Consider the following 27,859-nt stretch of genomic DNA (forward strand, 5'->3'; position numbering starts at 1 on the left):
CTCATTATATCTTAGTGCCCCCAAATGGTCAAGCTCAGGGTAAATAAATGGTTGTCTCATTGTAATGCATCGTGCCTTCCACTTTTAAGAGGAAACAGAAAATGATGATAAAAACTGTCATTAGAGATTTTTGTAAAAATCAATACACAGGGTATCAGGACATGTATGTTTCAAGCCATGTTTCCGGCCAACCATGCACTGAGAAAGGATGACTACAACATATCACACGAAGCTCAAAAACAGACGAGTTTTATGTCTATAGTGGCAGCGAAAGGTCTTGATGCATTTCAGCAAGATTTCTGCTCGCAAAGTTTGAGATAAAACAGCTTTGACTGTCAGCATGGAAAAAAAATACAAGAAAAAAGAAAGCCTGAATATGTGCCCCACCTGATTTCTAGAACAGACATAGCTGCTCTTATGGCCACATTGTCATCAAACTTAAGGCACAGCCAGATTTGTCAATGTTTGGGAAGGAGGGGTGGGAGGGAGCAATCTTGGAACCAATGAAACAGAAAGCATTCTATATTGGGTCTCAAACTAGGTCTGTGGCCTTGCCCTTTAAATCTTTGGCAGAAGGACTATGAATACTACGTTATGCAAAAAGGCACTCCCAGAGCACTAATCTCTCAGTGCAGAGACTGGTTAGTAGCTGTATAAATCACAGCGTGCTTTGATATAGCACTCTGCAATCTCAAAGCTCTTTCATGAACATTATCTCCTCTGATCCTCCCAATATCCCTGTTAGGTAAGAAAAGCAAATGTTATTAGCCACATTTTGAAGTTAACAAAACAAACTTGAGAAGGGCAGTAATCCTAAAGCCACAGAGCTAGGAAGTGGCTAGTTGGAGTTTAAACTGACATCTCTCTCCTGGGACTATGCTCTCTGATAAGACAAAGTCTGAGTTACAAGTACTGAAATATGTCCAGTATGTCCAGTGAACAATTCTGTAAGTAATGCCTGACCTCTGTGTTGTAATATTTTTCCACCTGCCACTATTTTTCTGAAGAGTGATCCATTAAGGTATAAAGCAGGGATGGAGGACTGGAATCGACCAGGCTTTGCCCATCTCCTAGCAGCCACTGCCCATGGCCAATGACAAAGCAATTGCCACTACCACTTCACAGAGGTGATATTTCAGGGAATGAAGAGTTCCTGTGTGCTTTCTCCACTATCAGTTACCTAAATCCAACTTGTCCCATTTACTAACATCTAGCTACAATTCCTTCTCCTTCTGTAAGTCATTTCTGATATCTCTAGCTGGATACATGTCTGTCCTGTTCTCCTCTGCCAAAGACTATCTCTTTCAAAACACACAACTGAGTATGTTTAATAATAGTTAATAAGATCACTAGATCTTTATAAGATCCTCAATTGTGTGTCCATGTCAAACTCATTTATACATTTCCTGCCCAGGATTCTGTCTGAAAGAAAAAAAAGAAAGCTTCTGACTTCCTGATCAACCCAAAAGAGCCTTGTACAGCTAGCCCAGGCTCAGAATCCTGACTGCAATTTATTCTGATCTTAGGCAAATCACTAACCTTCTCTGCTTCAATGTCCCTTTTTTTAGTAAAGAAGATAATAACACTATTTCACATGATTATTGAGGGAACTGAGTTAAATGTTTATAAAGTAATTAGAACAGTGATGAGAACATAACAAATGTTGTAAGTATCCTAAATAAATAAAGTCATTGCCAAATTCATTATTTTCCCCCATAAAAATTACCTTTCCTTATTAACTTTTTCATTTGTGTTAATAGCACTATTTGTCTTTGCAGCTTTCCAAAATCAAAATCTTGATTTTTTTTCCCCCTTCGTACTTGCCATTCAACTCACTCTCAAGTCTCCCAGATTGTCTTCCCCTGGTTTTATAGCTTCTAGAACTTTCTAACAGAAAGTTAGTCTCCAGCAAATGGATCTAGTGCACTCTGAATTGTATATTTAAAGCATTTACAAACATTCTTCCCTTTGTAGTGAATCTTCTGCTCCAAAAACTACAATGGTGTCCTATCACTTCCCAAACCAGGCCTATATTCCTTTGTCTACCTCCAGAGACCCTCTTTAATCTGGTCTTGCCCTAGTTTTCTAATCTCAGCTCCCTGTATCTCTACCTCAACTATATTAACTTCCTCAAAATCCTGTAAAGACACCTTGCTTGTCTCTACCTCTGCTCATATTGTTCTTTTGACCTAACAGACTTTCCCTTATCCTCCTAATAATCCCAAACCAATTCATTCTTCCAGGCTAACCTCCAGTCCTTCCTAACTATGTCCATGGTTTTTCAGCCCTAATTGATCTCCATCTTCTCTGAATCCTTTCAAACAATTAAATTACTATGTACCTTTTGCTTTATGTTACTAGTCTGATATGCAACTCCTAGATCTTCCTAGCATCCTTCAAAGCAAATGCCAATCTGGGAGATTAAAAAATTGATTGCCAATATTTGGTATTAAAGTTGTCTGTCCTTTTCATTTGGAGGCAGGAAGTGAGTGAGAACGGATTGCTGTGTGCACCTAGCTGATCCTATATGCTGTGATCACAGATGGTGTGGCAACCCTAACCTGCAAGACTTGCTATAGCCAAAAAGCCTGCTCTTGATAAATGCCAACAATCTCTGTAATCTAGGCTGCCATATGGTTCACTCGGCCTTGTAGCAAAATCTGTTTCTCAGGAATATCACAGAGATCAAGCAGGCTAGCTTGTCTATCTATGGAGCGCCGGGAGGTCACCTTGAGCTGGCCATGGGGGGGGGGGGAGGGGGTGCCCACCAGGAAGAGATGACACCTCCAAGGACAAATTAAAGCCAACCAGATGCAAAACCAATATCCTCTAAGACACAGCAACATAGGCCAACAAGCGTCCTTCCTCAACACTCTTGAGACTTCTCTAGAGAAATATGCAGCTGGGTAGAGAGGAGAGGTACCCTGCCCTCAGTGTCTGGAGAGCGCTGCCCAGAGTCAGAGTTTAATTTCTGATTTCGTAACATCTGGTCCTGAGGGCTAGTAACAGACTGAAACAATTTTTTTCATTGAGCCAGCTGTCCTAATTTAGGAGGGACACGCCCCATTTTTGATCAACTATTCATCATTTCCCCATTCTCCCTCTATTGTAGATTCTGAAGGCAAGGGGAGGTCAGGCCCCTATCATCTTCCTAAATTGCCCCAACCCTCCCATCTAATTACCACAATCATAGATTCATGGATGCTGCTTGGATTTGATATTTAGAATGGAGTACAGGGGGAAATCTTGCTTCAGGAAGAAATTTGGTATCCCAAGAAGATATCTAGACTAAGAGTATTTCTCAGCCTAGGATTCTGCTAAAATTTTCAAAGGAAAACAATCAGCCCATCTAGTCTTTATTTTGGTGCCATGTCACTTACCTAATTGGCTTCAAACACTCTCTTCACCAGTTCTCGCAGATGAAGAAGGAACCACAGTTTTGCCTGCTGAAAACAAAAGCCTGAGTACAACCTGAACAAGGTCAGACCAAAGGCAGTGGCTGAGATGGGCCCCAGAGAGGCAGGTTTCCAGGAAGGACTGTCATCATTTCAAAACAAAACCAAACAACTGGCCAGACCTGAGTAGTCTTTTCCCTTGCCTAAAGATCTAGATCCCAGCTCTCCTCCTGTGCTGCCACTTCTAACTGCCTGATCCAGAATGCAAATCTGTCATCCATTTGCTGCTGATCACCCTGTCTATACATCTCTTATGCCTCTGCAGTGAAGCAGGAGGCTCAGGAAACTCTGAATATCAAATAGGCTATGGTATTGAACTAGGCCTTCTCTCAACTTGGACTTCTTCCTTTCCTTCATCTCTCCCTCCCCCTCTCCTCCTGTCTCCCTCCCTTCTCCTTTTTCTCTTCCTCCTCCTTTTCCTTCTCTCCCTCTTCTTCTTTCTCTCTCCTCCTGCTCCTCCTTTCTCTTCCTCCCACTCCTTCCTTTCTTCCTTTTTTGAGACAACATCTCTCTATGTTTGTTCAGACTAGACTTTGATTCCTAGGCTCAAGCAGCCTGCACAACCCCCAAATAGCTTGAATTGCAGGTGTATGCCCCTTTGCCCAACTGGGTTGATTATGAACCTGCTTCCCTGGCTAGGCTACTTAGGTCTAACACATGTAACTCACAGAAGTGGACAAGAGAAGAAATCATTTCATTTTCCCTCTCAACTTTTATTTATGGAGTGTCTGTTGCACACTATTACTGCCAAGAGGATAGGAATAGTGGACACGAAGCCACTGAGTTCTCCCATCTCTGAATAATGTTTTGAGGTACTGCCCACAGAAGCTAATGAAATGCATATTCTAACACACATATCAAAGATTTGGGTTGGGCAAGAATATAAAAAAAACTACAAGGATAGTAGAGTCCAGTGCATTACTTTGTAACTTACCTTCTTTTAATCCAAAATGACATTTCAATTTACTGCCTTCCTATCTTTTAGCATATTGCACCTTTAGAATAATAAGAAGTATATCCCCAATAGAATAAGGTAAAATCCTAAGGTGATTCTCTTCAAGTCCCCAAACGGTTGTTATCCTTCTAACTTAAGTATGGCACAAAAAAGACAAACAAGGCACATGGTTTGCTATAGGTCAATATTATACTCAACCAGGCTATGACATATACACAATATTCTCGTCCCACAACGCTTTTGAAAGATCTATGAACTGCTCTGGAGACCTACAGGAGGCCATGAGGGGTCAGACACACTGTGAAATACTGCTAAGCTTAGCAGGACAATGAAGCTAGAAACTGACTGAGTAGGAGAGGAGAGGCTCGCCAAGCCGAGGAAATAGAATGAGCAAAAGCACTAAAGAAGAAAAATACACAATTTGTTTGCAACTTTCAAGCAATATGGGAGGAAGAGTGGGCTCATAGTTGGGAAGGGGGCTGAACTGTGAAAGGTCTCACATGCCCTGTGGAAGAGTCTCACTTTATTGAGACGCTATTGAGGATTTCTGGGTTGGGGACAGATACCTTGTTTTAAAAAGTGAATTCCAGCAACAAGTAATAAATAGAAGACAGCAGAGACACTGAAGGCAGCTTCAGTTTTGGGGAATCTACAGGACCCAACTAAAGCATCGTGAATAAAAAGAACTAGATAAAAGAGATTTGGCAATAGTAAAATCTGTCATGACTGGTCAAGATATCATATGAGGGATGGAGTAAAAAATAAAAAAGGAGCCGAAGATCATTCTGACATTTCTAACAGCTTGGGAAGCTAGACAGATGTTCTCTAAAGTAGGAGAGTGCCATAAAGAATGGCATATGGGAAGAAGATACTGAGCTCAGCTTAAGAAAAGACATGCCATTGTTAAGAGCTCGGCAAGATTAAACGTAATGCCTCAAAGAATCTTGAGATAGACAAAAGAACCCGCATATCCTCAGGACATGCCTTGTAGCTTCTTCCCCATTAAAGATCAGGGATTTTGCTAGTCTTCAGGATATTGCCATATCATAGACAGTCAACGCAGGGAAGATTAACTTGATAAGATTTCTGGGCATGGCAACAAGATTCAGTGGGAAACCACACATTTTAAGAAAGAATTTGTAAAGCAGAAACTCCACCAGCTTGATCTGAAGAGTGAGCTACCTGAGGAAACTGCTTAGTTGTCAACACAAGCCACATTATAGGAGAAAGCCAATTCAAAGGACAGAACCAAGAGTAGTAGTGGGGCTTCATGCTGGGCAGTAGTTCTGAGTGCTGCATAGGCCAGGCTGGATCTCAGAACTGCTCTGGACTAGTGACTGATCCTTCTCCCTTTCTAAATGGAAACATCTACCCCAGATAGAAAACTAAGGAGACATAATTATAATATGTAGTTACAAATCTTGAACCAGGACAAGGTTATTAGTAGGAAAATTGGTAAAATCCAAATAAAGTGTGAAGATTGGCTAATAGTTTTACGTTTATACTATTAATGCCCTAGTTTTGATCACTTTGAGAGTTATGTAATTTGGGGGTGCTGGGCCAAGGATATTTGATAGCTTTTTAATGTCTGAAATTATTTCAAAATATGCAGCTACTATATTCAATTAATGTTATGTAAAGGCTGAAATATGTAATTTGAGGGTAGGCAGGGAAAGGGAAAATGATGAAAGGGGTCACACTGATCAAGAAGTACTGGATTTATGAATTTATGATTTATGACATGAAATTGTAACCTACCTGTACAACTATTGAATATAATAATAATAATAATTTTAGAGCTAGGCATGGTAGTCTGCACCTAGCTGTAAGCTTGGAAATTAGGAAGCTGAGGCAGGAAGATAGTGAGTTTGAGGTAAGCCTGGGCTACACCATAAGATCCTGACACATAGACAAAAAGTCATTTCAAGACCTTACCTCAAAAAAAAAAAGTAAGCACCAGGCACTGGTGGCTCATGTGTGTAATTCAAGCTACCTAAGCTGAGTATCTGAGGATCCCAGTTTAAAGCCAACCTGGACAGAAAAGCTCTTGAGACACATCTGCAATTAACCAGCGAAAAGCTGGAAGTGGATCTGTGGATCAAATGATAGATTGCCAGACTTGAATGAAAAAGCTAAAGGACAGTGCCCAGGCCCTGTGTGCAAAATCCAGTATCTCTCTCTCTCTCTCTCTCTCTCTCACACACACACACACACACACACACAAGCATGTAAGCATTACTACTTTATTTTTTAAAGATCCAGCTATAGCGTTTCCCCTGCATCTATCCCAGCACTGTATCCGAAGTAGAAGGAAGATAGCTCATCTCTTCAGATGGATTAAAGGGAAGAGCAGTATTGAACTTCAGGAACTGGATTAGAGGATCATATTCACCTAGATCTGATTTGCATGAAAAGACCTGACTGGAGGAACGAATGAGATATGTAGTGACAGTGACTGAGAAGAATCTTGGGCAGGGAAGTTTGAATTTTCCATGTATGAAGCATCTAACTAATTTTTGCCAGAGGACAGACTACAATGTCTATGAATTGTTTGACCCTCTCTCTATCCAGGAACAGAGTGTATATCCATGAAGAACTTAGAAAATGAACTGAGAAACTTAGAAAGTTGGGCAGAACTTAGAAACTAACTTCAGGGCTGGGAAGGTGGCTCAGTGGTAGAGCACTTGCCTTGCATGCTCGAGGCCCTGGGTTCGATTCCTCAGCACCACATAAGAAAAAAAAAAGCCGGAAGTGGTGCTGTGGCTCAAGTGGTAGAGCACTAGCCTTGAGCTGAAGAGCTGAGGGACAGCACCCAGGCCCAGAGTTCAGGCCCCACGACCGGACACCCCTCCCCCCCCCAAAAAAAGAAGAAGAAACTAACTTCACCCTTCAAGTATTGACTAGGTCAACTGCAAGCCAACATACAGTCCCTCCCCCAAATTGTTTCTAACAAATTCAAGGAAAGTAATCTTCGAACCACAGAATGGAGAATGAGGTTCAGGGAGATTACCCTGTGAGTCCTGCAGGACAGTCACACACACCACTTTTCAGTTCTTCCTTTTACAATGACACCATTCACTTCTTCGCTGGAATGACTAGGGTATTATTTAACTTGACAGATGAGAAAAGTAAACTCTTAAACTCACAAAGATATGGTTCCTGACTGGTCCTGTGAAGACTATGGAGCCCAGCAGAATGCTTTGTCAACTGAATGTTTTCTTTCAGACACACCTTTCTAGCATGCACTCCAGTTTTAAGAGATCTCTTCACAGAACTAAGCTAAAGACCAATGCTTTTAGCTTTAACTTCTGTGCAACAAACTCTGAGCTTAAGGAAGACCATTTGCCAGAGGCCCCAGGACTGCCTCATCTCCCAGAAGAAGGCTAGAGGCAACATGGTATGGAAACAAAGGTAGCAGAGGTGGAGCTGGCAGAGGTGGAAAGGGTCCTCTCAAGGGCATCTGTCTCTGCTCTAGCTCCCATTTGTCCTCTCAGTTAGCTGAGCACATACCAAGTACAGTGGAAAACTACCCAGTTAATTTCCATAGTGAGAAAGAAGAAAGCAAGTACCCTTCCCGTCTGGGGCCACTCATGTGCCTCCTCCAAGCTACAGATCAATTCTTTCCAGCAGCAAGGGTTTCTCTCAGGGTGGCAATGTTCTGCTCTGCTCACAGGGCAATACTCCTGAGCTCCAGTTTAGGATTGTATCAGTATTGGTCTGGAACCATCTGGCCTGAACCCTGGATGGGCCACTGGGAAGAGACCACTATTAATATTTGACCAAGACAACTTAATGAACATGTTACCAGGAAATTAGTGAATGTCATTAGAGGGTAGTCATTTTAGAGAGGGTATTCATTTTGGAATGATACCTGGAATTATAAGAGAAGTCTTCTTTTAAAAAAGCAAAAACAAAAACAAAAACAGGGCTGGGAATGTGGCTTAGTGGTACAGTGCTTGCGTAGCATGCATGAAGCCCTGAGTTCGATTCCTCAGTACCAAATAAACAGAAAAAGCCAGAAGTGGCACTGTGGTTCAAGTGGTAGAGTGCTAGCCTTGAGCTGAAGAGCTGAGGGGTGCCCAGGTCCAGAGTTCAAGTCCCATGACTGACCAAAAAAAAAAAAAAGTTCAGTTGTCAAGCGAGACCGTAAGGTTTTCACAATGCCAACTAACCAAAAGAAAGAAAGGAAACATGGCCAAAATATTGGCATACATGAATAAAACTACCAAGGGATGCTTTTAAAACTTGGGAAAAGATAATTACTTGCAAGAAAATGAGAAATCATCGAACTGCAAAAATTTTACTTACTAGAGCATGCTTTAATATAGTGGTTTTGGCCTCTGAGTCGATTTCTCTTTAAGGTAGCTTAGATTGTTTTCACCTCTATTGTGTACATAAAATTGAGTTGAAATTTACTGTGTCTATTTTCCTTTTCCCAAATTTTGAGTTAAAGTTTCATCCGGCATTATTACACGTTACTAAGTTTTTAAGACTGTGTGATATTCACTGAAGGTAAGAATAAGAAAGTCAAAGCAAAGGTCACAAGTTTTATGAAACCCTTAAGTCCAAACCTTAATATGGTGAATTGTTCCCCCTTCCGGGTTAGATTCTTCTGTGCTCTCCATACTTAACTGACAGTTACCTTTTAGATCTTGTAAACACCGAGATTAAGATTATACCTCATCTGTGATGATTTCTATTTCCTTGAGGTGTTTTAAGTGTAAGCTAGCACAGGAGTATCAAGTAGTACAGATCTCTGCATGCATTTGCTTGATTCCATTTGTTGTGCCCTTACCAGTTTTTAATTAGAATTGTGTTCTTTGTCAGAGAGAGGAAACCAAGTGTATTACTGCATTTTGAAATTCTTAAAACAGTACTTCAAAATTACATTGGTTTTCTTTAAAATAAATAAATAAAAGCAACTCTGTTAAAAAGGCCAACATTGTCATGCTCGCTTCAGCAGCACATACACTAAAATTGGAACGATACAGAGAAAATCAGCATGGACCCTGCGCAAGGATGACATGCAAATTCATGAATCGCTCCATATTTAAAAAAAATAAAAATAATACCATGTAAACAAGAAAAAAAAGACCAACATTGGCACTGGTGGTTCCTACATGTAATTCTAGCTACTCAGGAGACTGAGATCTGAAGATCATGATTCAAAGCCAACCTGGGCCAGAAAGTCCATGAGACTCTTATTTCCAATTAAGCACAAAAAATGCTGGAAGTGGAGTTGTAGCTCCAAGGGCATAGTGCTAGCCTTGAGCAAAAAGCTCAGGGACAGCACTCAGGCCCTTAGTTCAAGCCCCAGGATGAGCATAAATAAAAGTAAATAGAATCATCATCATCATCATCATCATCTAACTTTTTTTTTCAAAAGAAGCATAGAATTTTGTACCTATTTTTTAAATGAGTGATAGGAAAAGTAAACAGTTTCTGTTGATGAGAGCAGGAGTGGGGCATCAGGGCCAATAAAGAGGTTGAATGAGCATAAATATAGTCCATGTTGTTTATTTGCATGCATGAAAATAACAAAAATACAATTAAGTATGTTGAAACAGTTTTAAGCTGGGTGCTGGTGGCTCCTGCCTATCATCCTAGCTACTCAGGAGACTGAGATATGAGGATCACGGTTCAAAGCCAGCTCAGGCAGGAAAGTCCATAAGACTCTTATCTCCCATTAACCACCAGAAAACTGGAAGTGGCACTGTGGCTGAAGCAGTAGAGCACTTGCCTTGAGCTGAAGAGCACAGGGACAGCGCCCAAGCCCAGAATTCAAGCCCTACCACCGACAAAAAAAAAAAAAAGTTTTAAAGAGAGGAAGTGGGCTGAGGAAGTGACAGAGGGATTGAGGTTGATCAGGATACACTGTGTACATGTGTGAAAATGTCACAGATACCCTTGTACAACTAATGTAAGCTAATTTTAACAATACGTAAAGGAAATGTGTTCCTGTTTTTTCTATAGGGGCTTTGGGTTTTTTTTAATATCAAAAATCAGAAGCAAGCTATAAGAAAAAAGAAAGAAGGAGGGACGGAGGGAGGAAAAGAGGGGACAGAGGGAGGAATGGAAGGATGGGAATGTGGCTAAGTGGTAAAGTGCTTGCCTTGCATGCATGAAGCCCTGGATTAGATTCTTCAGTACCACATAAACAGAAAAAAACTGGAAGGGGTGATGTGGCTCAAGTGGTAGAGTGCTAGCCTTAAGCAAAAGAATGTCAGGGACAGTGCCCAGGCCCTGACTTCAAGCCCCAGGATTGAAAGAAAAAATGAATGAAGGAAGAAAGGAAGGCAGAAAGAAATAAAGAAATTAAGGAAGTAAGGAAAGAAGGAAGAAAGGAAAGGAAAGGAAAGAAATAACAACTAAAACATGACTGAGAAACAGAGTTTTTCACTTATCAAAATGTTTGAAGGGCCAGGCGCTGGTGGCTCAGACCCATAATCCTAGCTACTCAGGAGGATGAGATCTGAGGATCATAGTTCAAAGCTAGCCTGGGCAGGAAAGTCTGTGAGACTCTAATCTCCAATAAGCTACCAGAAAACTGAAAATGGTGCTGTGGCTCAAGTGGTAGAGTGCTCGCCTTGAGCTGATGAGCTGAGGGACAGTACCTAGGGCCAGAGTTCAAGCCCCACAACCGACAAAAAAATTTAAAAATTAAAAAAAAATTTAAATATATATATATTTGAAGGTACTTTCCTTGGTTGTTTTTGTCCCTTCTCAGGCTTGAGCTGTCATTTGAGAGATTTCAAAACTCATTTAAGAGATTTCAAAACTCATTTAAGAAAAAAAAAAAAGGTCAATGGGAAAGGAAAAATGAACAGAATATTGCTTTTTTTTTTAACTTCTCAGTAGCCAGCAATCAGGTATTTACTTAGCCATATTTTAAAACAGTATTTAGTGTCCCCATAGATCTTTCAATCAGATGAAGAAGATAAGCTAGTCATAGGAATAATCGCCAGTCATAGCATTTAATAGTGTGTCATATAAGTGATACAGATCATAAATACTAGGACTCTAAGAATAAGAAAAATATGAATGAAGTCAGAAGAGTTATGGCCAGCCAAAGAATTGAGAGTTAATCATATCCAACAAACAAAGAGGAAGAACCCAGAACAAGGAATCTTTTGTCCTATAAGTATTTAAGGGACAATGCTCCATACTTCTATCAGGTTCCACATATCAAGTAATAAATGAATTAAAAGTAAACACACAAATTGGGTACTGGTGGCTCACACCTTTAATCCTAGCTACAAAAGAGGCTGAGATCTGAAGATCATAGTTCAATGCCATCTAGGCAGGAAAGTCTGTGAGACTCTTCAATTAACTACCAAAAAGCTGAAGTGGTTGAATTGTGGCTCAAGTGGTATAGTGCAAGTTGTATAGTTCAAGCCACAGGACTGGTAAAATACACACACATACACACACACACACACACACACACACACACAATCCAAAAATACTGCCTGACATATATTTATACTATACCTCTCTGATCATAGTGGCTAGCAGATTCATCTCAACTCAATACATAAATAAGGAAAGAAAGAATATGAACCATTCATTGTGAACTTATTCCCAAATCTAGAAACTATAAAATCAAATCAGGGTTCAGTCAGGGACACTGTTTTTTTTTTTTTGTTGTTTGTTTGTTTGTTTTTGAAGATGTTTTAGCCATGTTCCAGCTCATTCTGACAGCTGTAAAAGGTAAGCTGACCTGCTGACGTCAAAGCACAGGCCAGGTAGTACTACAAAAGGTGGTTTACCCTACAGGCCTGATGACATTTTGAAAGAAGACACTGAAGAATATGGATCTTAGTGTTCCCATATGGGAAACACAAAAAAATCAATATTTACTGCAGACTTTTCAAAAAATTCACCAACACATATGCATGGACCCATCAAGATTTGTAACCTAGGGGCTGGGAAGGTGGCTCAGTGGTAGAGAGCTTGCCTTGCATGCATGAGGGCCTGGGTTCGATTCCTCAGCACCACATAAGAAAAAAGAAAAAAGCCAGAAGTGGCGCTGTGGCTCAAGTGGTAGAGCACTAGCCTTGAGCTGTAGAGCTGAGGGACAGCGCCCAGGCCCAGAGTTCAGGCCCCATGACCGGGCCAAAAAAAAAAAAAAAAGATTTGCAACCTACAGAACTAACACTCATACTCTCCAACTTACACGGGATGTCCTAAAATGAGACCACATATAAAACCCATTTTCCTCTCACCAGCCCAGCTAGCAATTCTAATTAAAATTAGCAGGATGATCTTGGTGGAAACATAGTTGTTTGTAGAAAAATACTTTCTGTTTTCCATCCCCAGTCTATGTCTAGAACTTGAATTTTTCATATACCTTATCTTCTTATACATTGACCTAGGTTAATAAGATTTTGTCAATAACAAGTATTTATTGATAATTTATTGGTAATCACTTTGCATGCGCTATCTCATTTTAGCAATCGAGGAGAAAAGGGAATTAAGAGAGAGTAATATAAATGAATGAATTTGATCCAAGCAAATTATATGCTAGTTGTAAATATCCCAATGAAACTCCTTTGTACTATTAATTTATGCTAATAAAATAATTTTTTTTTTTTGGGTCCGGTCGTGGGGCCTGAACTCTGGGCCTGGGCGCTGTCCCTCAGCTCTTCAGCTCAAGGCTAGTGCTCTACCACTTGAGCCACAGCGCCACTTCCGGCTTTTTTCTTTTTTCTTATGTGGTGCTGAGGAATCGAACCCAGGGCCTCAGGCATGCAAGGCAAGCACTCTACCACTGAGCCACCTTCCCAGCCCCATAAAATAAATTTTTAAATACTGATAACAACACTATTAAGTGTTGCTGCCTTCCTCATTTTATAGGACATTAGAACATAGTAAGTACTAACCCACAACACTCATCTGGAAAATACAAAAGATTGCTTCAAATCCAGATTTATCTGTCTATATAGCCAAATTCTTAGACATTACACCATAGTAGACTTTTTTTTTAATAGGAAAGTCATCTTTTTCTTTTCTTTTCTTTTTTTTTTGCCAGTTCTGGGGCCTGAACTCTGGGCCTGGGCGCTATCCCTCAGCTCTTCAGCTCAAGACTAGTGCTCTACCACTTGAGCCACAGCACCACTTCTGGCTTTTTCTGCTTATGTGGTGCTGAGGAATCGAACTCAGAGCCTTATGCATGCAAGGCAAGCACTCTACCACTGAGCCACCTTCCCAGCCCCTGGAAAGGGCATCTTTTTGAAAAACCTTTCAACTAACATCACAAATAACAGTGGAAGTCTGAATACTTTTCTTCATGAATAGAATAAAAATTCTATTCTCATCACTCTTATTCAACATTGTATTTGGCAGTCTCAGCTAGTGCAATAAGGCAAGAAAAAAAAGAAAGAAATGGCAAACAGAAGGAAAATGTAAAGTTTTTTTATAACTGACAACATAACCATGCACACAGAAAGTCCCAAAGAACCTGCAAAAAGATGAAAAAGATGCTAGAATTATTAAGTGAATTTATTAAGTCACAGGATACAAAGTAAACATTAAAAACCCAAGGTCTGGAGATGTAGCTCAGTGGTAGACCACCTGCTAGCATGTATGAGGCCATAGGTTTGATTCCAAATCCTCTCCCCACCAAAAAAAAAAGAAACTTTATCTATATTCTGTCAATCCTCCACACCTGTGGGCTCCATATACAGGAGATATTATACTGTCATTAGGCTTATAATAGCCAAGCAGGCTTTTATCTTGTCATTCTTTGAACAATAACTATTGTACTATAAAGTCTGAATAAACAGAATTTACATTGTATTTGATACTAGAAGTAATCTAAAAATTATTTAAAGTATACAGGAGGATATGTATGATTAAATGGAAATGCTATACATTTTATAGAAGACTTGCATATGCAATTGTTTTTGTATCCACAGTAGGCCTGAAAACAATCCTCCTTGGATACCAAAGGACAATTACACTAGCATCGAGTAATTGGAAAATTTAATTAAATTAATAATACTATTTATAATGGCATTCAAAAAACATAAGGCACTTAGGGATACATATAACAAAATATGTGCAAATTCCTTGTACAGCTGAGTACCAAACATTGTCAGGCTGCTTTTATTTAACCTAAGGCTTCAGATACTACTTGTATAATCATAGAGCTCCCCTATGATCCAGCAATCCCACTCCTGAGATTTACCCAAATGATCACAAACAAGGTCACACTAAAGCTACCAGCTTTATGTAACTGTATGTAAATGTAACCTCCCTGTTCATCACCATAACAATAAAGATATTAAATTTTAAAATTAAATAAATAAATAAAGCTACCAGCACAACTATGTTCATTGCAGCATTTTTTTTTTTTTTGGTCAGTCATGTGGGCTTAAACTCGGCCTGGGCACTGTCCCTGAGCTCTTCAGTTCAAAGCAAGAGCTCTATCACTTGATCTACAGTACCACTTCCTATTTTCTGGTGGTTCACTGGAGATAAAAGTATCACAGACTTTCCTACCTGGGCTGGCTTTGAACGGCTGTCCTCAGATCTCAACATTCTGAGTAGCTAGGATTACAGGATTGCAGCATTATTTACCATAGCTAAGATGCCCCGCAGTAGATGAATGGATCAAGAAAATGTGATATATATACACAATGGAATTCTATGCTTCCATCAGAAAAAAAAATGACACCACCCCATTTGTAAGAAAATGGAAAGAGGGGCTGGGAAGGTGGCTCAGTGGTAGAGTGCTTGCCTTGCATGAATGAGGCCCTGGGTTTGATTCCTCAGCACCACATAAGCAGAAAAAGCCAAAAGTGCACTGTGGCTCAAGAGGTAGAGCACTTGCCTTGAACTGAAGAGCTGAGGGACAGCACCCAGGCCCAGAGATGAAGCCCCACAATGGACCAAAAAAAAAAAGGAAAGACTTGGAAAAAATCATATCAAGTGAAGTAAGCTAGACTCAAAGAAACATAGGCTACTCAATTTCCCTCATTTGTAATAATTAGTATATGTCTAAGATAGTCCTAGAAGAGGATCACAATAACTCAATAGCTATGTATATATGACCATATAAAATGATGTTAATTGAAATGAACTCCAAGATATAGAAGCATGATTTTTTTTAATGTACTGTATGAAGTCATTTCTTTTTCCTTTTTTTTCCATTTGGTTTATCACCTAATGCCATTGTTTTTTATTTTGGTAGCCCACGTCTTGTATTTACATTTATCTGTTTTGGAGGAAGTGAAGGGGAATCACAAAATGATAGATAAAGGATAAAGGATGAATCAATGCAACAGCAATACTCACAAGACACTACACTAGAAATGAACTTTACAACTTGGGTGGGAGGGAGTCAGAGAGGAGGAAAAGTAAGAGAAAAATGAGGGTGGGTGTACCACTGTTCTACAAAAAATGTACTTATTACCTTACTTATATAACCATAATCCCTCTGTACATCATCTTTACAATAAAATTAAATAAAGAATAAACTCATCTATGCAGTGTTAAAGACTGATGGAAATATCACCCTAATCTACCTCTTCAGATGCCTTACCCATTTCTCCCTGTCCTTGTTATTTTTGCCAACCACAAATATGCCGTTCTACTACTGAGAATGATGGCCTTTCTTCATGGAATTGATTCTAATAGTCAAGCTGGACTATTAGAATCAAATCTCAAACAACTGCTCTAAGAAACTTTCTTTAACTCTCTAACATGATACACTTATTCTTTCCTTTATGAATCTTCCCTTCACGAAAGCACTACTGGCATATCTTATGTATTTATCACAATCTAGGTTGAATTGTTACATCTTTGTACTTTTGAATTGTAAACTCATTGACAATAGAGACTATGTTTGAAGCAAAGTCTCTGAAGTACCTATTTTCCCCCACAAAGCATATCATTAAATATTTGTTGAAGCAAACATCTAAAATTAAAGGAATGCTTTTTAAATAATAGGCCCTTTGGGATAACAAAGCACATTCCTATCACAACAGGATTAATTATGTCCTGGCTTTTACACATGCTAATCCAGGTATAGGATGACCTTCCTTTCATTCAGTTCTGAGGAATATTAGTTCATGTAGGCTTTTGTTAGTTGGGAGAGCATCAAGATCAAGATCAAATAAAACATCTAAACCTAATGGAAAAAGACAGATCTTCAGTCTTTATAACAGACTAGGACCAGTACTGGTGGCTCATGCCTGTAACCCTACCTACTCAGGAAACTAAGATCTGAGGCAGCCAAGGCAGAAAGTCCATGAGATGCTATGTCCAATTAACCTGTTTTTTAGAAAATGGACTGGAAGCCTGGTTCAAGTGTGAGCAAAAAAGCTGAGTGAAAGTGTGAGGCCTATGTTTAAGCTCCAGTATGGGCAGAAAGGAAGGAAGGTGTGAAGGAAAGAAGGAAGAAAGGAAGGAAGGAAAGGGAGGGAGGGAGGAAGAGAAAGAGAGAGGGGGGGATGGGAGGGAGAGAGAAGGGAAAAGAAGGAAGGGAAAGAAAGGAAGAAGGAAGAAGAGAGAAAGGAAGGAAGGAAGAGGAGAGGGAGAGAGGAGGAAAAGAAAGAAGGAAGGAAAAAAGAAAGGAATGAAAGAAAGACGGAAGAGAGAGGGAGAGAGAAAGGAAGAACAGAAAGAAGGAAAGGTAGAAAGGAAGGGAGGGAAGGAAGAAGGAAGGGAAAGAAAGAAGGAAAGAAAGAAAAGAGAAAGAAAGAATGAATGAAAGAAAGGAAGAAAGAAAGGAAGGAAGGAAGAGGGGAGAGGGAGAAAGGAAGAGAAAAAAGAAGGAAAGAAAGAAGAAAGAAAGAGAAGGGGAGGAAGAAAAGAGGAAAAGGAAGAAGGAAAGATAGAAAGGAAGGGAAGGAGGGAAGGAAGAAAGAAGGGAGGGAGAGAGAATGAACAAAGAAAGAAAGAAAGAAAGGAAGGAAGAAAGAGAGAAAGAGAGAAAGAAAGAAAGAGAGAGAAGGGCTAGGAGAAAGGAAAAAAGAATGAAAGGAAGGAAGAGAGGGGAGGGAAGGAGAAAGGAAAAAAAGAAAGAAGGAATGACAGAAAGGGAAAAGAAGAAGAAAGGAAGGAAAATAAAAGAACCCAGACTGGGAAAAGAAAGGGTAAGGGAGCTAACATCCTCCGCACAGGTTAGGGCATCTACAAATGATAAAGAAAAATCACAAAGTATTTTATTTCTGGAGTGAGTATAGAAAATAGTCTAGCCATTTTATCTTGGGAGGAATGTATATTGCTAGTCAATGGAGAACTTGTATAGGATAACCATGCTTCTGTCCCTCTGTAGACATTCCCAAGGGAAATATAATGTTGAGTACCACCCACCCACCTCAAGAGGCTAGCAACACAGTTAAGGCCTGAGCAGAGGCATACAGAAGAGCTAAAGGCTCTGGAGATATTGGGCCTCCATCCCAGAAAAGGTCCTTGTGAAGGCTATCTGGCTCCTGCTGCATGTCCAAAGTGAGAGTGGAATGTGACTGCAGGAAGAATCTCATATGCCACACTCTCCTTGAAGCATCTAGGGAGAGAAGGACGACTCCTGAACTTAGCCTCATTTCATAATTATCTAAAGCACCACGCCAATTAGCAGTAACTGAAATCAATCAGTGTGAATTTGTCTTTTGACTACAGATTGGCAAAAGTTTCCTAGCTCTGCCTAGGTATTCTTCAAGACATCTTAATGTCTTTTAGCGTCTTCTGACTTTGCTTAAGTTCTTATAGCTGTTCATGGAAATTGAGCTTAGCAAGAATCATCTGTGTACACTGTTATTATTTAAAACCTACTTTAATTTCACGTAAGACAGTCACTTTTGAAACTTGTCATAAGTCAGCATTTCTAAGGTCAATTTATCTACTTTCTCCAATTTTCTAGAGTTCTTTATGTTATCATTTGGCATTCATAAGCTAGATTATTTCTGTATACACATTCCAAAAAGCAGGAGAGGAGATTTAATTGGCTAGAAACAATATAAAAATCCCATCCCACATATATTCATCCAAATTAAAATTAAGGAGGGGGAGGGGATGACTTGTTTTTTTTTTTCCTTTTGTGCAAATTATACTAACCATATTACAGGCTTTGAAACAAGAGGCCCAAGAGCCAGTTATTAAAGACTGCACAAGGAAAACCTTACTGATGTCCACATCACCATTCCTTTCCTAAATCAATATTCAGAATTACCAAATTTCACTAAGCCAAGAGGATTTAGAGGGCTAAGAGTTCCTGTTGTTTAGATATGTACATATTTACATTTTTCATACTTATCCAAATGACAATTCTCTGATCCTCTGAAATTTAAACATTGCATTGTATTCAGATATGTTAAATGAAAAACACAGTGGTTGATTATGGTCACAATCAAACTCTTCCTTGGCAACAGGGGTCTTTGGTTTCTAAATAACAATTTAAGCAATTATGCACTGGAGCTTTCTTTTTTCATCCATGGAATCTTGTGGTCTCCCACATGGATGCTACTGTAAGATTACCTAGCTCATGAATTAGTAGGAACTGCTGTCTGGGTGGAGCTGTGGCTCTAAATCTCAGTAACAAACCTTTGGATCTCTCCTTTGGGCATCTAAAAAGAGACTCATGCAATTTGTTATCGTGGAAAGTGTCTCAATCTCAAAATAACTGAAAAATAAATTGATATTTTCATTCCTGATCCTAAGATTATATTTGTGAGCAATGGATAATTTGAGATAGTAAAGGACCCAGGCTAGTCGCTGATGACTCACAGCTGTAATCCTAGCTACTCAGGAAACTGAGATTTGAGGACTAGGGGGTTTGAAGCCAGCCCAAGCACCAAAAAAGCCATGAGTGGAGATGTGGCTCAAGGGGTAGAGTGCTATCCTTGAATACACAAGTTCAGGGGCAGCACCCAGGCCCTGAGTGCAAGCCCCAAGACTGACACACAAAAAAAAAAGAAGAAGAAAGTGAAGAAAAGGGCTCAGATATAGCAAGAATTAAGTTGTTGGGATCTTAGACTATTTACCAAGGAAGACTTTACTATAAACTGGCTTATCAGAAACATTAACATTCTCCATCTGTTAAAAGAAAATAGAAGACTACTTTGAAAAAAACATTTGTCAATATCTTTTTATTTGTTAATGTCATGTTTTGTATGTGTGGGTTTGTGCTGATACGGGGACTTAAATACAGGACCTGAACACTGCCTCTTAGTTTTTTTCTCTCATGGCTGGCACTCTACCACATAGGCCACAACTCTACTTCCAGTTTTTTAGTAGTTAATTGGAGATAAGAGTCTCATAGACTTTCCTGTCTCCGCTGGCTTAAAATGGCAATCCTCAGATCTCAGCCTCATGAGTAGCTAAGATTATAGGCATAAGACAGGAGTGCCAGCTGAAAAAATACTTTATTTTTAGGTAAATATTCATTTCAAGATTAAATTATTTTACAAATGTTTTAGAGGTAGGTGCCTAGGGAGAGGGGTGTGAGGGAAACTTTTACCATACAATCTTAGGTGTTTTCTAAATTTTGAGCCATGTAAATATTACATACGCAAAAATATAAATACAATTTTATATGAAAGTAAAATACTCCTATTTGGAAAGAAAATTAAAATGTCCTACATAATAAAGAATGGTTAAGGAGGAACCATACTTGCTGTGACTGGGGGTCAAGAGGAAGTTAGTTAATAAATCATACTCCCTTGATCTCAAACTACTTGTTAATCCAAATTAATAGATGTTTTGTTTTCCTTTAAATTCTGGGGTTGGAGCATGGTAATCTACCTCCTCGCTCTCCCAGCTTTCCCCAAAACAGATCTTCTCTAGCAAGACTTTTTCTCCCACTTCTCAAATCCTATTAACACTAATCAGCATAATGATTAAGCATATTGTGGTTAAGTACTCTCCTTGATAAGGGTTCCTTTGGAAGAAAGGTTCCCATAGCGACAGGTAAAAGCTATCACCAAAGTCAGCTTTTCAGTATAGGAGTTGGTGTCACAGAGCCTAGAGTTAAGAACGCTTCTGTATGAATGTGGAGGCTTCCTTTTTGAACTTCACCTGACTTTGTCCATTCAAAAAGACCCTTAAGGGAGAATCCCCCCATAAACCACCATAGAAGGGGAGAGGTAGTTTGTGCAGGGGAACAGAGAAAAGACAAAAAGACCTCAAAGACAAGTTATTGTTCTTGCCACCAAAATTGCACTCTGCAGAGGAAAACAGTCACTACAAAGAGTAATGGCATTAAGATAGCAGTTGAGTCCCCTAATGTATAAGCACTCCTGTCCTCACTGCTGGAGCTGGTCAGTTTCTAATCTAGTTTCACTTTCTTCAAGCTGTAGAACAGCTGGCTTTCCAGCTGGCTGGGGGTGGGGGGAGGGTGGGATGGGGGTGGGAGGGGGAGTCTTTAAATAAACAGCACTTTAAAATATGCAATCACTTTGGCTGTATTGAATTTTGTAAACTGCCTTCCTCTAATATGTGACTCTGGGTGCCAACTTAAAACTACCCTAAAGAATGTAAAGTCCCTAAGGAATATACCTTTGTCTATGTGTAACAATCCCAAGCACACTAAACATTGGAAAAGAAGAAATCTTTTTCTTCTTTCTTTCTAATGCTAGCCACTGCGTCTATTCAATAAGGAATGGTCTTAAAAACATGTATATAAGAAAACAACAAGACAGAGTATAGTTACCAAAAATATGTAAAATGCAGGACTATTTGCAGCACAAGACACTCTTGTAACATGGCACAGAGTGCTAATCCCTGAAAGGTCTTCTAACTCTTTTTCCTCATCTTTCCACAGAAGACATATGTGTGTAATCAAATAATTTTACTCAACTCTTTACATGATACACATTAAATCTTTTAAGTGCCCCTCTAACAGACACTGCTATGCCAGCAAAGCCACTATCTGTCAGTTAAAATAAGCTGTTTATGAAGGTATGCATAGAAGCCCTGCATTCATAGTCTCCAGGCGTGTGCCAATTATAAAATACAATATAACCCTCCAAATAGAACCTCATCTCCAAGTCCTACCAGCTCCAACACACTTGGAGATGACCTCCCTAGGAGCCACACCTCTAGAGCAGAGATATACTCAGAGCTCAAAGTGGCTAAACAAAGTAACAATTCAACCTGAGTTGCTCAATAGCACACACCACAATGACAGTTTCCAAGTGCCAGTTTCCCTATTTTGCAATGGACAGATCTGCTCCAAGGAGAAAATGTTCCCAATGACCCTGTGGCCCAGAGGGTTTTCTGTAGAACAGAAAACAGAAAATGAATTTGTTAGCTATTTCCTGCTGAGCACAAGGAAGGTGTTGTGGTTAGTTAGGATGACTTTGTTTCCTTAGTGAATATACCATTATCATACATGTTTTCTTTAACCACACAGTAGAAAAGAAGACAATGCAGTTTATTTTCTTTTGTCACATTATCACTAATTCCACAAGTCTTTTCTCATGAAAATACATTTAATTTCTAATCCCCTTATATAAAGCTCCCCCAAACTGACACTGATCTAAAGCAAAACCCTTTGATATTCTAACATATTTACTGCCATACACATTCCTGCTCCTGGATAACTTATGATGTGTGAGGGCCTTCCCCATTCTCCATGATTACAGTCCTAAATTTATCTTTCTGAGAACTGTACTACACATAAATAATATGATTTGACTGTAACCTAAAAGCTGGCTATATTTCTGACCCTCAAGTCTTTCATGATCTCGGCATTCAACTGTTAAATTATTAAATGCTCGCTAAAACAAACAAGGACAATTTATAGGGCATATGGGGTAGGGAAAAAGAGAAAGGAGGAAGAGAGGAACAAGGGGTAGAAAAGCCCATCACTCTATAGGATTATCTGACAATGACTATCAGCTCTTCTGAGGCCCACATTTTAGGGATCCTGTGGAGATGTATGCTGTGCATATTCAGGAGAAATTCACCAACAACCAAAACAGAAGCTGTCCTTGGACAAGGTTCAATAAATGTTTTTACTATCTATTTCCCGCTGCACAATACAGTTCCCCCACTCCCCCAAGGGATCGTAGATAAAATACTTAATAGAATAAAAAAAAATCAGAAATTCTTAACTGGTCTTAACTTGTCATCATAAAACATTTTAGAGCATAAAAACCAACATTAAGGAATAGTGAAAAATATTCCTTAGAATAATGTCAGAGCCCAAAACTGCTGTTATCCTTAAAGGTTTTTTTTCTCTCTCTTTCCTGTCAAGATTCTTCTCATTAAAGTGATCACATATTAACATAGTGCCTAGATAGAACTCCCACAACTAAACTCTTAAAAATTTGCCTCTTGAAGGAGTGGAAGAGGAAAACTCCCAAATTCAAAAGCATTGATCTACAAAGATGAGAGATGCAAAACTTCCAATATATATATTACAGCTTTGTAGATGTAATACTCAAGTCCACTAACACTACCCAGAATCAGCTGGTAAACTGGTAACCATACCAACTTCTATGAGAGTCCAGGACAACCAGTACAATTCGTAATTACACAGTTGAGATCCACACCAAATACCACAGATCCAGCCTCAAGTAGACAAAATGAAGACCAATATAAGCACAGGATAGGCTAACACATAATACTCCAGTGAGGAGACAATTCAGCTAAACATCTCTTACTGAGAAACAGTGGATTTGGGGACAAGAAGGAAAAGGCTTAAACTGTGATGTGATGAAGATTGGTTTCTGACATGGGAGACCTCCATTCTTGGCTGGACAGATGGATAGACTTTTGCTGTTTTATTTCTCGTCACCTGCATTCCTGTGCAGCACCCAACATAATGAAGATAGATGCGGGGATACATCCTGCCAGGAACATGTCAGAGCTGAACTCAGAATATTCAGCACGACTGACTTAGTTTTTCTTCTTCCCCTTCTTCTTCTTCCTCTTCTTTCTCCTCCTCTTCTTCTCCCCCTCCTCCTACTCTGCCACTTTCTTCTTCTTCTTCTTCTTCTTCTTCTTCTTCTTCTTCTTCTTCTTCTTCTTCTTCTTCTTCTTCTTCTTCTTCTTCTTCTTCTTCTTCTTCTTCTTCTTCTTCGTTCATCATCATCATCATCATCATCATCACCCAAAGACCAAGTAAGATCCTCCAGAACCTGCTAAAAAAGGTGTCCGTTCTCTTGTCCTAGAGGTTAAGAGGAAGCTGTGCTACCCGCATAGCAAAGACAGGCGATCACGACCCGAGAGGGGGGAAAGAAAAATCCGGAGCCACATGGAGGGCGAAAAAACAGTAGCAGAAAAAAGTCCAACTCTGCCTGCGCCAGCGGTGTGTATGAGCAGAGCAGCGAGCCCGAGAGGAGGGAGGGGGCGGGGGCGATCATTCCCTAGGAGAACTTGTAAGCGGAGGCCTTCACGGCCTGGGAAGCAGCCCAGCCGCTCCCGCAGACCCTGCCAGCCTGGGCCGGGCAGGCCCTCGGGAGCGGAGCGGCCAGGCCTCCGAGGGTCACTCCTGACTCACCGAGCCTCGGGCTGGCACCGCCGGACCTCTCCGTTTTTGTTTTTTGTGGGTTTTTTTTTTTCTTCTGCTACTGGGCTATGATGGCAGCTGTCCAATCCCACATGCCATACATCAGCCGCAGATCCCTGCTGGCACACAGGCCGGCGCCTTCCCCCGCCCCTGGCACACTTTGAGCCTCATTCTACTGCTCCCCATCCCCAACCCTCACCCACCCGTGCCAGGCACCCTGCCCAGGGGCAGCTCCCTCCCCCCCCCCAACCACAGTCCCCGGGCCCCAGCGGCCGGACGCTGCCAGGGCCTGGGCACCTGCAGCACCTCTCCGCCCCACCCCCATTCCCCACCACCTCCCCTCCCCCCTCCGCCGGCAGAGGGAGGGGGCAACTCACCGCAGTCAGTGCACAGGATCTTGCCCACCTCTTTCTTGATGTTTTTGCCGTTGGTGCCAAGGGGGGCAAAGGCCGTCTTAAAGACTAAGGGCTGCTCGGTGGGCTCCAGGAAAAAGATGTAGCGCTGGTTCCTCTCGAGCGGCGCGCAGGAGCCCACGCTGATCACCTGCTCGCGCTGCAGCCCCCCGCTCCGGAGCGGCCACTTGTCCAGCACCTTCACCAGCGCCACCCGACCCGAGGCGGGCGGCTCACGGGTGCTGTTGGAGCCGGAACCGCCGGCCGGGGCCAGTCCCTGGACCTTGCCCTCCACCACCACGGGTGCCTTGTACGCCTGGTCCTGCACGGACTTGAGGCTGGGCGAGTAGCAGGCGAGCGACACCCCGAAGAGCAGCATGGAGAAGCCGGGGGCCGGGTCGCGCCTCATGCCGCCGGCGGCTGCGGCTCGCGAGCGGGCGGCGGCTTTCCGGGCTGCGGGGAAGCGGGGCTGCGGCGGTGGCTGCGGCCGCGGCTCTGGGGGCGCAGCGGGACGGGAGATGCTGCTGCTGCTGCCGCCGCCGCTGCTGCTGCTGCTGCTCCTGCTGCTGCTGCTGCTCTCGCTGCTGCTGCTGCTGCTGCTGTCGCTGTCGCTGCTGCACCGAGCCTTCTCCAGTGGCGGCGGCGGCGGCAGCGCTGAGCAGCAAACCTGCCGCATCTGGCCAGGCCATTTGGGGGGCTCCGCCGCTCAGCCGCCGCCGCCTTGGGAGGGGAAACAGAGCCCTCTGGAAAACCGGAAACAGCGTAACGTTAGCGCCTTCGAGTCCTCCGCCGGCGGTCCGGGGAGGTGGCCCTGCGAGGGCAGGGGACCGGCGGCAAGTGGGCCGCGATGCGCAGCGCGGCGCAGCGCAGCGCTCCCTCCCTGCGCGCCGGGGCTCGGAGGAGGCTGCGGAGGATGGGACGCCCGCCCACTTGCTCTCTCGCGCCCCCTCTGCCCCCCGGACCGAGTGGGGAGCGTGGCTTCTGCAGGGGAAGCTTGGGACTGCACTGCTTTAGTGCCCGCCTTCAGCCCGCAGGGGAGGAATCGTGCCACCCTCGGCTCTTGGGATTTCTGGGCAGCATGACAGTGGGGGGCCGAGCGGGGGGGGGGGGGGGTGAGACGGTGGCGGGGAGCGAGCGGCTCCTCGCCGCATCCTGGGATCGTAGGAGTGGGACACAGGGCGTTCCCCTTGCCGGGGGTCATCAGCTGTGGTACCAGGGAGGGTGCCAGAGCCGGGATGACGCTCCAGCTTCTCGACCCCTTTCCCAAGAAGGACCCTAGAAGCGCCATCTCTCTCCCACCCTTCTCCCTCCACCCCCATCCCGCCCGACCATGAGCCCCCTGTGCCCCGCCTGGCAATCTCTGGATGTTTGAGATGGGGTGGGGGAGGATTACAGCCCTGTTGTTTTGTAAAGGGTTGGGGTTACAAGGAGTTTTGCCTCAACGTTGAGAACACTTAAAAATCAACCAGAGGTGGTGGATTGGGACAGGTTCCAGTCCCCCCAAAACTCCCGGCTCTTTCCCCAAGCATCATGCTACCCAACCCCATTTTCTTTTTAAAAATCAGTTCTCACCGGAACCAGTGGAGAGACAGAGACTGTCAGGGCCAGAGACGGCTTCATAGATATGGTCTGGTGCCTGCCAAAAGCAGAAGAGTTTGCTCCACTGAAGCCAATGCCGGATTGAATACATAAATGACAGACAGACAGACAGACAGACAGACAGACAGACAGACAGACAGACAGACAGACAGATAGATAGATAGATAGAGTTAGCATTTTAATCTTTGAATGGTGTCAAGCTCAGGGATGGTAGCAAGATTTTTGAGGATTTTGTTGCTGGATGGGCCCTACAAGAAACTGGCCCAAGGATCATCAGATTAAAGAGTGATACTTGGGAAAGGAAAGAAAGACCTAGAAAGACACCTCAAAATATATATCCTAAGCTAAAGTATTATTTCTCCCCTGAATTCTGGATTCCCTATCTTTACTAATGGCACCATTTTATACTTGGCCAATTCTTCCCAGCATTCTTCCCCCCAAATCCCTTAGTCTCATCTCTTATATTCCCCTCACCCAGCCAATTATCCAGTCCTTTGACTCTTCCTTTCAAAATCTTTATCTACTTCCTCTTCAACTCTGCTACACATATCCACACATTTTGCCCCCTTATCCAGTTCTACTACTGCCAATGTGTGATCTTTCTAAAAAAATAAAGTAAGTAAAATGATGTGACCACAGCATTGCTGTAAGGATTAAAGTCTAAACTCTTTATCAAGGCTCTGCCTAGGCTCCTTTTGATTAGTTAGTCTCCTATTCTGAGAGCCAGCCTCTTCTCCTAGCAATACTCAGCACATTCTGCTGTTACTCCATGTGCTTCTGCACATGGTGTCTGGAGTCCAGGAAGCATCATTTCTACCTTCACATGGAAAACTACTCCTTTGCTATGCCCAGCTCAGAATTATACCTCATCTCTTGCCCCTTCATGCATATTCACCACTACGCCCACCACAATGCACATACATGATGGGATTCATGTCTTCCTCCTGTGTGTTACCAGGGGTCTCGAATATATTACTATTATGGCATTGACTCACATAGTACTTCAAGCAACTGTTATTGGAACTCCATCTCTCATTTATTAAAGTCAAGGACTACTTTCTATGTCTTTAGATCATGATTACATGTAACACCATGCTGGCATCAAATAAAAGCAGCAGATCTTCAGAGAAGGGAAGAGATGAAGAAGACATTAACTGATAGCAATCTTAAAGATACCAAGCCAACTCTGATGATCCCTTCCTGACTCCTTTCATTTTCATAGATCCCCTAAATCACTAAATATAGCTATAGAAAAAGATAGATAACTTGTACTCTCTTTTTTCAATTAAAAAAAATGTCCCAGGGAGGAAAGGAGACTTGTGGTCACAGGCAGCCAAGAATGTACTCTGTCTTCTGTTTCTGAGGCCAGATAAATAAAGAACATTATTATTTCTTCACCTTTTGAGTCAAATAGAGATAGGTTTTTCAATGATTTGCAACTTGTTGACTTTAGAATATGTCTATCTCTTGAGGCCTCAGTTTTCTCATCAGAAAAATGGAGAATAGTATCTACCTCAGACAGATGAAGTTTGCTCATGATGGACTTATTCACTAAGTAACTCAACTCCTGGCTTATCCAGGCCGAAACACCTATACTTGTCACTGGGTGACACTATCACTGTTCTTAAAGCTCCTACTCTGGTTAGGGAGTCCACAGTAAACAAGTAGACAAATAGGTAACTAAGTGCTTCCAGTGATGAGCATTCTGCAGGAAATGATTCAGGATGAAACGATAGAGAATAATGGAAAGGGAGAAGGGAGGTCACCTTGGATAAAGAGAGGCTTCTCTGGGAGATAACATTTAAAGTGAGATTGGAAGGATGAGAAAGACGTGACTGATAGGAGATAATATGTATAATGCACTTAGAACAATGTCTGGCACAGAGCAAATACTAAAATCTGATGTTGGCTCTGATTGATAGTTGATTTATACCATAGATTTCCAACCAAAGAGTTGAGAATCTTGACATAGTATGTAGTTATTGCACACTAGATTTTT

General features: G+C 41.8%; 1 protein-coding gene and 1 non-coding gene across 3 annotated transcripts in view; one reads left to right on the forward strand and one right to left on the reverse strand.

The window, feature by feature from the left end:
- Window positions 1-25,071, reverse strand: part of Nrg2 (neuregulin 2) — a 198,591-nt gene extending 173,520 nt beyond the window's left edge. For both annotated transcript variants that reach the window (XM_042692082.1, XM_042692081.1), the window contains exon 1: window positions 24,247-25,071. In XM_042692082.1, coding sequence (XP_042548016.1) covers window positions 24,247-24,937 — 691 coding nt within the window. In that variant the 5' untranslated portion in view covers window positions 24,938-25,071. The remainder of the gene's footprint in view (window positions 1-24,246) is intronic.
- On the forward strand, window positions 9,358-9,464 carry LOC122118263. Its single transcript, XR_006149303.1, has one exon. It is a non-coding gene; the product is annotated as a U6 spliceosomal RNA (small nuclear RNA).
- Window positions 25,072-27,859: the final 2,788 nt, after the last annotated feature.

The sequence above is a fragment of the Dipodomys spectabilis genome, unplaced genomic scaffold (genome assembly GCF_019054845.1).
Source record: "Dipodomys spectabilis isolate Male_0828 unplaced genomic scaffold, ASM1905484v1 ptg000147l, whole genome shotgun sequence".
NCBI classification, from domain to species: domain Eukaryota; kingdom Metazoa; phylum Chordata; class Mammalia; order Rodentia; family Heteromyidae; genus Dipodomys; species Dipodomys spectabilis.